Source organism: Paralichthys olivaceus, chromosome 4 (genome assembly GCF_024713975.1).
Source record: "Paralichthys olivaceus isolate ysfri-2021 chromosome 4, ASM2471397v2, whole genome shotgun sequence".
In the NCBI taxonomy this organism is placed as follows: domain Eukaryota; kingdom Metazoa; phylum Chordata; class Actinopteri; order Pleuronectiformes; family Paralichthyidae; genus Paralichthys; species Paralichthys olivaceus.
The window spans coordinates 21,665,152-21,677,960 of record NC_091096.1 but is presented as its reverse complement, the minus strand read 5'-3'; the positions used below and the strand labels follow the sequence as shown (position 1 = coordinate 21,677,960).

At 40.7% G+C, this 12,809-nt stretch overlaps 1 protein-coding gene across 3 annotated transcripts in view; it reads right to left on the bottom strand.

Annotated features, from left to right (window-relative positions):
- The window catches only part of zdhhc8b (zinc finger DHHC-type palmitoyltransferase 8b), a 65,317-nt gene that overhangs the window by 14,528 nt on the left and 37,980 nt on the right, over positions 1-12,809 (bottom strand). For all 3 annotated transcript variants that reach the window (XM_020093850.2, XM_020093851.2, XM_069524188.1), the window contains exon 2: positions 799-920. In XM_020093850.2, the coding sequence (XP_019949409.2) occupies positions 799-920 (122 nt within the window). The remainder of the gene's footprint in view (positions 1-798; positions 921-12,809) is intronic.

Genomic DNA, 12,809 nt, shown 5'->3' with positions numbered 1-12,809 from the left:
ACCAGTGTCCTGCATGTGGAGCATGTGGACTGTACAGGCTGTTACAGGGAGATAACGGGGTAGTGAAAACACTGGGGAGGGCGGTGCTCTGATAAATTTGAAGCTATTACAGCCTTGTTCTCTACATGAGGATTCAACAGGGAGGGGATTTGTGTATGGTGTTTAAATATTACAATAGGTCTTTTTTAAGTTAGAAACTGTGCTGACACCATAGACTGAATATGAAGATGGACAATGCATCACTAGTGTCTCCCACTATCCAGAAATAAAGGTAAAATATCCCAGATACGAACGCCGCCGTCTTGTGTATTTGGAGCCAGAGTCTGTGCCGTAACAACTGAAGATGGAGATATGGAGTCCCTTCCTTTCTAGTCTCAGCTGTCAATAATGACGTTTCACTCTGTTTTTATAGCATTAAATAACTGATCAAAACCAAACTGATAAGAACTACGTAAAGTGATTTAAACCATCTCTGAGAAATGTGCTTGACTTTTTATTTTGGTCCATCCCCCATCCCCCATCCATTAACATGGAGGATGCTATATTGCAGCCAGCCACCAGGTGGAGTTGGAACACTTTGGCTTCAATTTGGGGAGCCATCATGTCATCCTGCTTTATATACAGCCAATGCTTGACACAATAGACTCTATATAAAGCAATATTTGTATCCAGGGTATTTTAGCTTTATTTATGGATAGTGGGAGAAAGTGGAGATGTGCTGTCCATCTTTATACACAGTCTATGGTTGACACATGCCTAGACAGTGAAACCCATTTTCACACACATGCATATACAAACCTCTGGGGTAAACACCAGGGTCCATGAAGGTTGCCATGCTGAAGTTGGCCAAAACGAAGAGGAAGACCACGCCATTGTAGAGAGGCACAGCGGAAGAGATCACCTTAGTCAACCAGGGGCAACTAGAGACACAAATGAGGAGGCAGGTTTAGAATTTGATTCAGATTCTTTTGGTCGCCATGATTCACATACATTTTCATTGACATACATTTACGTCACATCTGCATCATAGGTTGCACCAGTATTAATCGTAACCATATCATTCCCTGATCATGACATATTTGTGCACTTTTTAGAATGAGAGCTCTGTTCATTTGATACTTATGAGTATTGGTTCTTCAAGGGGATACTAATATTCATATTTCAAAACAAGATAGAATGAAATTAACCACAACTGGTGACCTAAAGAAAACAAGATTTCCTATCTCATCCCCTTCATTGAATCAGTTCCAAAACATAATGGGTTCTTCCTTGGCACATTCCCCACCTTTCAACAACAAGAAAATCCTGCTGTCAGCAATGAAATCATAACCATACCAAACCCACCATAGCCTGTTTGTCCATGTAGCCAGTGCTGAAGCAATGCAGATGCAATAGAATCATTGGTTCACTGTTAAACTGTATTTTGCATCAACTATTTTTTTGGACAACTGCACCACACGACACCAGCTGCTGTAACACAAGTGAGTGAGACTTTGGCAGCTTTTAATATATATCAGTAGTAAGTTCAAGATCCTCAAAATCTGTTCAATTCATCCTCTGTGGACCACACAATTCATCATATACTTATATATATATTTCAGTCTGAACAAACCATGCCTCTAGCATGGCTATTAATAAAGCTTACCAAACACAGATGAGCTTTCAGGTCTGGTCAGTCTTCACTGGATTAACACTAACTCTGCATCTCACCCCAACCCTTACCACTCTGCACAGGTTTGAATTGAGGCTGACCACCTCAATTCAAACCTGTCAGGTCAGTCAGTTATCAGTGGGAAACATTTTGTGTCCAGACTGACCTTCTCCACTACCTGCAGCGCATAACTCAGTCTGTCAGCGCTGTGAAATATTCAACTGTGGGGACACCTGAATCACACCCACAGCCCTGCTCCGTCACCCGGACTCAAATGTCAACACATTGTGTGCTTCCGAGGGCGTTATCATTCAAGTCAACTGTTTGTGAGGCCTCCCTGGAGATGAAACTGCATCTGAATGAAGATAACGGCTGAGGTTGGACATACTCTGGGAGAATTTATGTATGAAATAATAGCTATGTCACAGGAGAGAGGAGAAGGTCTTTGACTCACATGACTATCACAGCCACACATTCTTGCATAATTAAACAGACACCCACACTTTCACATTCAAGTATGCTCCTCAAAAACTTGATTTACTGGTTCCCGTGCCCCGAGATCATCTTCATACCACATCTCTTCTTCTGCTTCACCAATCCCTGTTTTGCTTTGTTGAATTATTCAGAGCTGTGGCCGCACAGAGCCACTAACAGAGAATAGAGAGGCGCTATAACAGAGAATAGAGAGATGCTATAACAGGGAATAGAGAGGTGCTATTAACAGAGAATAGAGAGGTGCTCACAGAGATGAAATGGCGTCTGTACTCGCCCTCAGCTCTCTGAGTGCAAGACATTCTTCCAAGACATGTTAACAATATTCGGGCACATTACAGTTATATTTATCTTAATTAACCTCAAATGTAGCTCAAACTGTAATATTCTTTAATTATGTATTATGAGCATTTTACAAACTCCATTATATTACATGAAAGCATATTGTAAGTTGATCAAATCTAGAGCCAATAATAACCTTTTGTTTTATAAAGACAGTATAAAAGCAACACTGAAACTGAGGAATTGTAATGTACAGTAGATTCACCAATTTGGTCCAAAGTGGAATATTTGAACAACTATTGTCCAAATGAAATGTTAAATAATTGAGTGAAGAGTAAAATGTCGAAAGATGTATGAGGGAAAATTTGATTCAAATATTTGTACCCCCCAGAAAGCAAACTGTCATTTGTGCTGACACAATTACTTTTTAAGCACTGTCATCAGGTTAATATTAATTTGTCCAATACTTCATGACTACATGTCTGGAACACTGACATCCCCACACTAGTTTAGTAGTTAGTGGCGTGGTCATGGCACATATTAGCTTTTGCAAGATAACGTTAGTACATTTAAGTGGAACTACTGTTTACTCAGCAGTCTGCAGGGAGTAGCCCCCTGCTGTGTCATCGCAGCTTTGGCAACAAGTCGACTAGGTACAAACCATAGACTGTATATAAAGAGGGTACAAACGCTACAAATTTGATCAAAGAAAAGAAATAGCATGCACCTCCAAGGTCTTACAAATTCTCACTTTACTCCCCCGTCAAAGGATCATGCCCACAATATGAAAGATAGGGAAATAATTTGAGTGCAGCTGACAGAGAGGCTGGGAGTAGACAGCGTGGGAGGAAGATGTGACTGAGAGAAGATTAAGGCCATAGACGTTGGTTACCACAGGCCGCTTATCAACGCTGTGTACAAGCCACTTTTACTGCTTGTGTAACCATGATACTTCGACAAGGATAGAAAAACCTTCAGTTTGTCAAATAGTTTGGACCAAATTTATAAAGCTGAAGGGGAGTGCTGCCAAAAGGGCAGTAATGTAATGAGTTTGGTTTTATCTAACTTTAATTCCTGCGGCTGGCCAAAGTGGAAGAAAGACATGGATTCTCTATGGTAATTAACATGCAAGCAAACAGGGGGTGGTGAGATGACAAAGCGAACACCCCTCCAACCAATCAGCATTTAAAACACCAGCAATGGGGCTTCTGAACATGCACGGCACACTGAGGTGTAAAGATAACATTCATGCTGATGATTGAAATAAGTGAAAATCCCTTAACATCTGTCTTAGATGGGGATGAGGATGAAAGAGCAACAGTCCACAGCTTGCTCCTCAGGGCGACAGAGCAGCACGGCATCTGCTTACTAACCTTGGTCAGATCGATATGAGGCAGACAGCAAGCAGGGCAAACCTTCTACCAAGCTACAGCCTTCTCTTTGACTTCATAAATTTGTGTTGTTAATGTGGGAACTAAACTCTATTTCCACAGCTTTCAATATGACACACGTTTTGGTGGATGGTGACCGGTTGTGCTCATGATCTGACACAAGGTTCACAATTCATGTTCACAAAAATGAGAGAATATCACTCACATCCAAGTGGCAACCTGCCGTAAAACCAGAAGTAACGGGTTGAGCCTGACAGAGATCCCGAGGACACTGCATGTCCTGCAACCTGCACCCATTGGACTGTACTAGCTGTCAATCACATGGTATTCATGTTCCAATCTATACAGTGCTTTATGGTTTATTTTACTCTAAATGGAACAATAACTTACTGAATGAACATCATGCTGTAACTAACCTTTGACTCCTTAGGAATATGTTTACTGACGTTTTAAATTAAGTGAGAAGTAGTGATCACCACAAACCAGGATCAGTTTCTTCCGAACTGCAGCTTTAACTTGATGTATGTTGTGAACCATCACTATTTTCTGTATCATTTTACTCTCATGGACCCCATCTAATTAGTGGACACATCTGATATCCACCCTAGACACTTAATTCATATAATACACATGTCCAGCTCAAGGACTGAGGGATAGAATCTTGGTGTTGGGTATCTGATGGGACCCTCTGTCACTGAGAATTAGGGAACATCCCCCTGCTTCCTGGTGATGATAACCCAATTGTCTAAGCTGATTGCAGGCCCCCCTTCAAAAACACAGGCACACTCTGATCACGCTGCTGTGGAAAACTTATAGAGGGAGGAAAAAAATCACTGTGCTCTTTGTGAAGTAATTAGATGTTTGATGAAGAACTTAACTTAACTTAAAAGTGGCAGGATTGATCTGTTGGCATGGTTACAGCTCTAAATAGGGCTAGGATAATCCATCACATCTACCATTAAAAGCCATCTACATGGCCACTACACACTGCACATCCCAAACAATTTCAAATCTTCCTTTTCATTATTTGCCCGCTGTAGGATCGGAGCAGAAAAAGCAGGCCTCTCTTTGAAGTTGCTTTTATCTGTTTTTTTACTAGCTCTGGGGGTTGGTGGGGATGAAAGAGAATGGAGTCAGTCCAGAGAGCAGACACCGATGAGTAATGCTTTCCTTCGTCCAACATGGGGGTCAACAATAGATTATTTAATTAATAACTATTCTGCATGGTTTTCTTGGGATTCACAGTGTTCAAGGTTAAAGTAGTTGTCTATAGGAACAATATATTGCCTATTATCAGGAAATTACACAAAATCCTACTGCAGTGCTGGTGAGCACCTGTAACATTATGATGCTGTCCGTCCACTGGGAGCACTTATAGTAATGTTTTCGGCACATGATGAGAACCCCATCCCATTGATTAGTTCATTAAGGCTGTACTCAGTGGGACACATATGGGAAGGCCTGCTCCCCTGCTGAGATCCAGCGATCCTCAATATGTTGCAAGTCTGGTGTCTTTTTAACATCGTAGGCAAATTAATTTTCATCCTGATTAGAAAACAGGAATTGTCTCCTACAAGGGAATGAGAGTGAGGGCTCAGTTACAGGATTTCATCAAACTTCTTTTACTCTTTGTAGGATTCATGAACAGTATCGCTCACTCCCTATACTCCCCTGGGACCTGCCAATCTCTAACACCAACACATCCCAGAGGCTCTGCATTCACACACATGACATTTAGTATTCCGCACACAAACAGACACAGCAGCAAGCCCGTTGTCAGTGGAGACAGCAGTGGTGTTTGCTGGAGGCGTGGAGCGCTGCAGTTCAAGGCAGGTCAGGCGAGAAGCAGAGCCGCACAGATTGATTGAGTATCATGAAATTCACTCCTTCCAGCCTTTCAGTTATCTCTCAGGGACGATATAGGCTCCACAGCAATGGGTATTTTTTTAGGCTGAGTTGTAAAGTCACATTTAGATATGTATGTTATTTAAATCTTCAGCCTTCAATCTAGAAAATATCAGAAAGTAGCAAATTGATTAAAGTTCCCAGAGCCCAAAGTGACATATTTAAATGGCTTGTTTTGTCTGAACCATTAGCTCAGACGATCCAGTTCAATTTATAACAATATAAAATAGGGAAAAGTACCAAATTTTGATGATTTATTAAGTTGGAAGCACAAAATGTTTGGCAATGTTGCCTGAAAACAACGATCAAAATAGCTGCCAATGAACAAATACCAACTAGTAAAATCATCTAAAGTGTTTAGCTGTGATGGTAAAGTATATTGCGTTGGAAAGTTTAATCAATCAAGTATTTTTCATGAACTCTCCAAAATCTTAATTTGTTAAATAACTAGTCAAATATGTAGGGGAGTAAAAAGCACATTTCCCTCTTAGATAGTGGAATAGAAGAGAGGAATACAGTGCAATGGGAATTCACGCACACAGACACACACACACACAAACACACACACACACAGACACACAGACACACACACACACACACACACACATACACACACAAACACACAGACACACAGATACACTGTAGGGAAGCGACACAATCCCATTACAAGTATAAGATGCTTACATGCCCATGACTGGCTTAGTTGTGTCACAAAATCCTGTTTGTACACGTACATGTCTTAAACTCAAATATAAGATAAACTCTTTCTACCTTCAGCAAAAAACTTAGAGTATAGTATACATTGTAGCAATAATACATCTTTTACATCAAATTAGTAGGTATACTAATATACCTACTAATGATAGTTTTTTTTTACTAATTAAAGGTGGCTAAACTTGCTAAAAAGCCGATTGACTCCTCTAAATGCCAGTAGAGGAGTTTGCCTTGTTTTTTTCCTCGGCACGTCATGTTTGAGATTACAAACGCACTGAAATGGAGTGTAACAGAGCTGAAGCCGATACTGAACCCGTGTCTCTTGCATAATCATTTGACCAGGGAGTGAATTGTATTCACTCCCATTAAGACAAAATCCAGTGGAAAAGATGTTTTAGTAAAACATATTGAGTAAAGGGGTTTTAAGTTTTTATAATTCAATTTTAGGGACTCTGTAGTAGACTAAGTCCTGAAGGAATGGTCGATTTTACGACAAAAGAACAGGACTGTGCAGCTGTACATTAGCCTATATACCAGCTGTAGTTGATCTCAGAGCAAAGTGTAGTTTGCATTTTCATAATCACATAAGAGGTCAATTTGATATTAAATTAAATGCTTTGCCCCCACATGTCACCCTATTATGTATTTATAACCCCCTTTTTTATAATCTGTCGAGGAAAGCAGAAAAGCTGTTCAGCGAAGAAAACCATTTTTATTCCCTCAGCCTCAAATGCAGTTTCACCAGCTTACCACAGTAAATTACATCACACTATAAATAAGCACCATGAGCAGTGATACTATTACAAACACTGCCGACGTCAGTATGTATGAGGTTCATGTTTAATAGACAGTTTCATTCCAAATCTATATTTACAGCTGAAATGCACCTTATGTGTCAGTGAGATGAAGAAAATTCAACTCAAATTAAATTCCAGAAATGCACATTGCACACTCATCCACATGACATGAGTTTGAAGATTCAAGGTTGGAACACTGACATCCATTATCAGGAGAGAAACATCTTATTCAGGATAACAAGATTTCTGTGAACCTCCCTGCAGAGTTTATGAGCGTTTTGCAGGAGATGATATCACATGTTGGATCTCACTGGGTGATAAAACAAATACTTCCATATGGGAGAGGAATGAGGTCATGCATGCGCTTGCAAATGAGAGTGTGTGCAAGAGGAGAGTGGGTCAGCATCACCTTTCTCTCACAACCCTTCTTCTCTTCATCCTCCTACTCAGTGTCTGTGTAGTTAAGCATTTAGCGTAATAAACACATGCTTTGTTAATCTCTCCCTTTATCCCACGTACTACAAAACATGTCCTCACAGCCTCGAACAAATCAACACTGTGTGCTGCTTTAATCCAAAGAAACAAATGTTCACCACTTTTCTTGATGAAAAGCAGTTTGCATTTGCACAACCGCAGTGTGTTTTGCGCGTGCTGGTGTGTAGTACAGTCTCCCTAAGGGGTGATGACACATGTGCTGTCTGTCTGTCAGGCTCCCTGCGGTAAACTGGAGGCTAGTACAGTGCCATAGGTCAGATGGAATAAGTGAAGCTTACAGGGCCAAAGACGCAGGCTTAAAACGACAAGTGCATTGAGTGTCTGTGGGTATTTAGAACCACAGTAGCAAAGGCAGTCGATGCAACTTTTGGCTAAGTGTGTGTGTGTGTGTGCATACTAAGCTCTGCCAGTTAGAAATATGCATCTCTATAAAACCCAGTCTGGAAATTGGCTTTTGTGGGGGGATGAGTGGGTGGATTTAGCTAACATGGATGTGCCTGCATTTAATTTAACAACCACTGGGAGTGCTCACTTCAGTTGCCATGCTAGTATGTAGGGAGGGAAAGCAATGCCTGCAGAAGTTGGCTCGAGCTGTGTCACATTCCTAGTCACTCTTATTCTAAGCCCCGAGCACTGCGGCCTGCATGTGTGGCCACTGTCAAGAAGTCCAAGACTTATGACTGGATGAGGCGGCGAGTGGAGTCTGTTTCAGTATAGTCATTTTCCTGTTTGGTGCTGACCACAAGGGTTGTGCAGTAAATACAACTATAAAAAGGCCTTTGTGACGCTGACATGAGAAATGTGAGGGCACTTTCTTTTTACATTGTATTTACTTTTCAAGATTATTTGTTAATGTTCATAATGATAGAGTCAACCTGGAACAGTTGCAGTAAATGCCTGCCAACACAGAAAGTGACACAATGAAATGTGTCTTCACGTATTCTGGAAGTTTAGCAATAGCTCTGCTAATCATCACTACAGTGGGCATATAGTGATGTAGGCTAGTTAGCAAAAGGGTTCACACAAATTGGTAATTGGACTGGTGTTTGCTATTTTATTGGTACGTTTGAATCAACCATAAATCATGAAACACCTTTATTTTGACACAAAATGTTGCTATTTGAAAAGCTATGGGCTTTTACATTATCTTTGGGTGTCACAAAAATACGGATTAATAAAATACAATGTTTGTTTTTGATGGAGGTTAGGAACTTATGAAATGTCCCACCTTATAAAACATATTTCAAATCAAACTTGACTCTGAATTAGTTTCCAAACAGCAGTAAACCAACCCCATGACATTTGGGCAAATCCATACACTGATGAAGAGTGTGAGAATGCAGGGGGAAAGCTGGGCTTGAGTTGTGATTATTTGTGATGAAGTAATGTTCCTGAGGACAAGATGGATTCTATCTTGAGTTCAATGTTGGATATTTTTCCATTACTGCAGGTGATAAACAATAACAATAAGAAGTCTGAATTCAAGTTTTATGTTCCTTTTCCTCCTCCAACACACTTGTTGTTCAGTGCACTTTGGTAAATGTAGATTTAATCCGAGCCAAAGCAGAGGGTGATGATGCCAAATCCCCTTCACCAGCATTAGGCTGGTCCAGACTCAGCAGTTCTAGGAAGAAGAGGGGAGGAGGAAATGAGAGGAGCTGATCTGAAACCTGAGGAGGTACTCCAGAAATACAGCAGATGGTAGAGAAACACACACACAGGCAGACAAACAGACAGAGCTGAACACACACTAAACCACCAAGGCAGAATTTAAGAGCAGAGTTTTAGAAAGCAAGATATTTTGCTGTCCTTAATGTCCATGCTGTTATACTGCTTCACCATGTCCACTCACCATGTACCCCCCCAACTCTATTATGTATCTGTATCTTTATCTGCAAGCGCCATCTGCAACCCGCTCCGTCCACACCAGTGAGGTCAGTCCAATTCTCTTCTCACTTCCTGCAGGAAGCCAAGTTGGAATGGGCAAACGCGCGTGCACACACACAAACACAAACATATATACACACACACACACACACACACACACACACACACACACACACACACACACGCACACAAGCTGGTTCTCCAGAAAACATAGCAGTCCTCTCAGTGTACAGAACACACCATGTGGAGATGTTGGAGAGTTTAATCAAGGATACAGTTATATGTGTGTGTATATGTATATATATATATATATAAATATATATATATATATATATATACACACATACATGGGCACAAGCCTGTCCTACTGTGAAAAACAACCCTATAGGTCGTCTGTGCTGGCTGCATTTTACAAGCTGTAGTTACATTCTACAGTTAAGTGACCTCTAGTGGCCACATAAATTATGTTTTAAGCAAAGGAGAGAGTAAAAGGATGTTGTATAAAAAGCAAAAATGTGTGTTGTGTCGACAAAACAGGATTTTCACATGAGAGATCACTGCTTTCTTTATAAAACCAATGAGTGTGTGTTTATTATTGTAACCATGACGACACAGATCCTCTAACCTTATTTGAGGATGAATTGCCTCGTGATGCAGGTTTGAGAGCTGATGATAACTGATCCGACAACACACACACACACACACACACACACACACACACACACACACACACACACACACACACACACACACACACACACACACACACACACACACATATCTGCAAATCAGCTACTTGCCTGCCTCATGCTCCTGTTGATGTTTTCACACACACACACCTTACATTCAACAGAATGGGTAAACATCACATAACCAAGACACACACTTCACAAAGAAGCATAATGATCGACCAACCTCAGATACTTCAGTGACTAATAATAATGATGATGATTTGCATTGAGAATAGTATTGAGAGCATAACAAGTTTTACAAAGACTGCACAGTTGTGTGATTTGCACTGAAACAGCTGGTGTCAAGACAGCAAATTATGGTTGTATTTTAAATCCAATTCTTGTTGCTGGATGCTTGTCTGCCCCTGCAGAGCCCATCAGCCTAATGAACTGTTCATCAGTTTAAAGCGCGCGCACACACACACACACACACACACACACACAGACACACACAGACACAGAGTCCTGGCTGGTACAGATTTTGGCAAAGATGAAGGGCACAAGACTTGGCTGGTGATATATCAAGGAGAAGAGATGTCCACACATCATGTCCGCCTCCCGTACAGTTGAAGCTTCAGTTAAAAACCAGAAGCTAGTAAAGATAACTGAATAAAAATAAACATACTGTAAGGAACATTTTTTATTCAATGACAAGACAGTTTGCATTGTGTTGCTCGTACTCATAGGTAGGTATGTGTGTGTGTGTGAATGTATTTTGCCATCTACGACTATTAAAGGCAATTATCATTATGAAGAAAACTGGTACACCCCAACATGTTGCCACTCATTCACAGGGCTCACACAGACAAACCATTCACATTCATCCCTGTGGGCAGTTTAGTGTCACCAGTCTTTGAATACCATCTTCCATGCAAGGAGTGCATGCGAGACGAGAATGTTCTTGCTTTAAGAAGACAGAACACGGCACTTAATTGTCACAGTATCCCAACAAACCTGGGTTTACTGGCCAGGCTTTAGTGGGGTTGTTGTTGAAAGAGGAGCCAGTGACTGAAGTAACATGGAAGCCGTTGCTCATGACATAATGTGAGAAAAAGGCTTAGTATGAGTTTCTAACTTGCAAAGATGCTTACCTACTAAAGCCTGTCTCTATATCTATCTATCTATCTATCTATCTATCTATCTATCTATCTATCTATGTATAGGTTATATAAAACTGTGTAAACTCGCTCACAAACAACACTGTCCCTGATCCTTAATTTTCTATGCAACATAATTTACTGAATACTTCTTGACTATTTTGTCCTCTGTTGTTCTAGATGTTCATATAAAGGTAAGTAAACAAGTATTTACAAGAGTGTCCTAAGTGTTTTTCTTTAGTAGATGTTTTACCAAACAAAGCTAAATCGATGCTTAATGGCCACATTAGCAAATGTCCAAAATGAGTCAGTACTTGTTTGACAATCTGTCAGAGCACGACTCGTTAGCCGGGAGTGGAAGATGCATCACCACAGCAGAGCACTGAAGCGCCCTCAGCAGCCTTTATCCTTCCAGGCACCAAACACAGTCTGAGGACCCAGTGAGCATCATAACAACACCCCCACCCCTCCAGCCCCTGCAACACCCTCTTCAGTTGCAAGTCAAGATGATGAGGCGTGTCCTGAACTGACCTTGAGCTTGTCAACATGTGCTTCTTTTCTCTCTCTTTATCTTTCTCTCCCAGACACACACACACACACACACACACACACACACACACACACACACACACACACACACACACACACACACACACACACACACACACACACACAGAGTTTACACTGAACGGGAAACAAATATTTGTCAAAGGTGAAAAGTATTTAGCTTTGTTACAATACACTTTGTCTCTTTGGATGCACTGTTGATGTCGTTAAGGCAAGCCTCATCACCATCTTGACAACATAAATACATTCCAAAAAGTACTAATCAACGCAATGGCTACATTATTATTATCAACATAACAGTAAGGTTAAGTAAAATACGTATGATTTTGATCTTGCACACTACAATGAAGTGGAGTGTGTATAATAATATAACCTCAGATACAATGAAGGATAAGTCCTAATCATAACAAGGTGTCAGCTGTGTTGATTGATGTGAAGCAGCTACATGACACATCTCCTCTTGAGGCCTGATACTGGTGGATTCAGTGCTCGTGGGTAGACTTGATTGGACTTGCATCATATTACAGATGAATAAATAAAGTGTGCTAAAGGTTACCCTGAGCTATGCAAAACCTGTAAGTCCTCTTGTTCACAATTAACTTTTTTTGAACTTGCATGTTAAAATCTAAGACCATTCACTCTCTAAACGTTTGTAAATACCAGCCCAGGTTCAATGTGTCTTCCACGGCTAACAGTCAGGAGAAATGTACCTAAAAGTAGTGTGTCCTTATTTTGAGGTTAGTATTTAGTCTTTATAATCACACAGCTCTCAGGTCTAAGTCTTGAGCATAGTTATGATG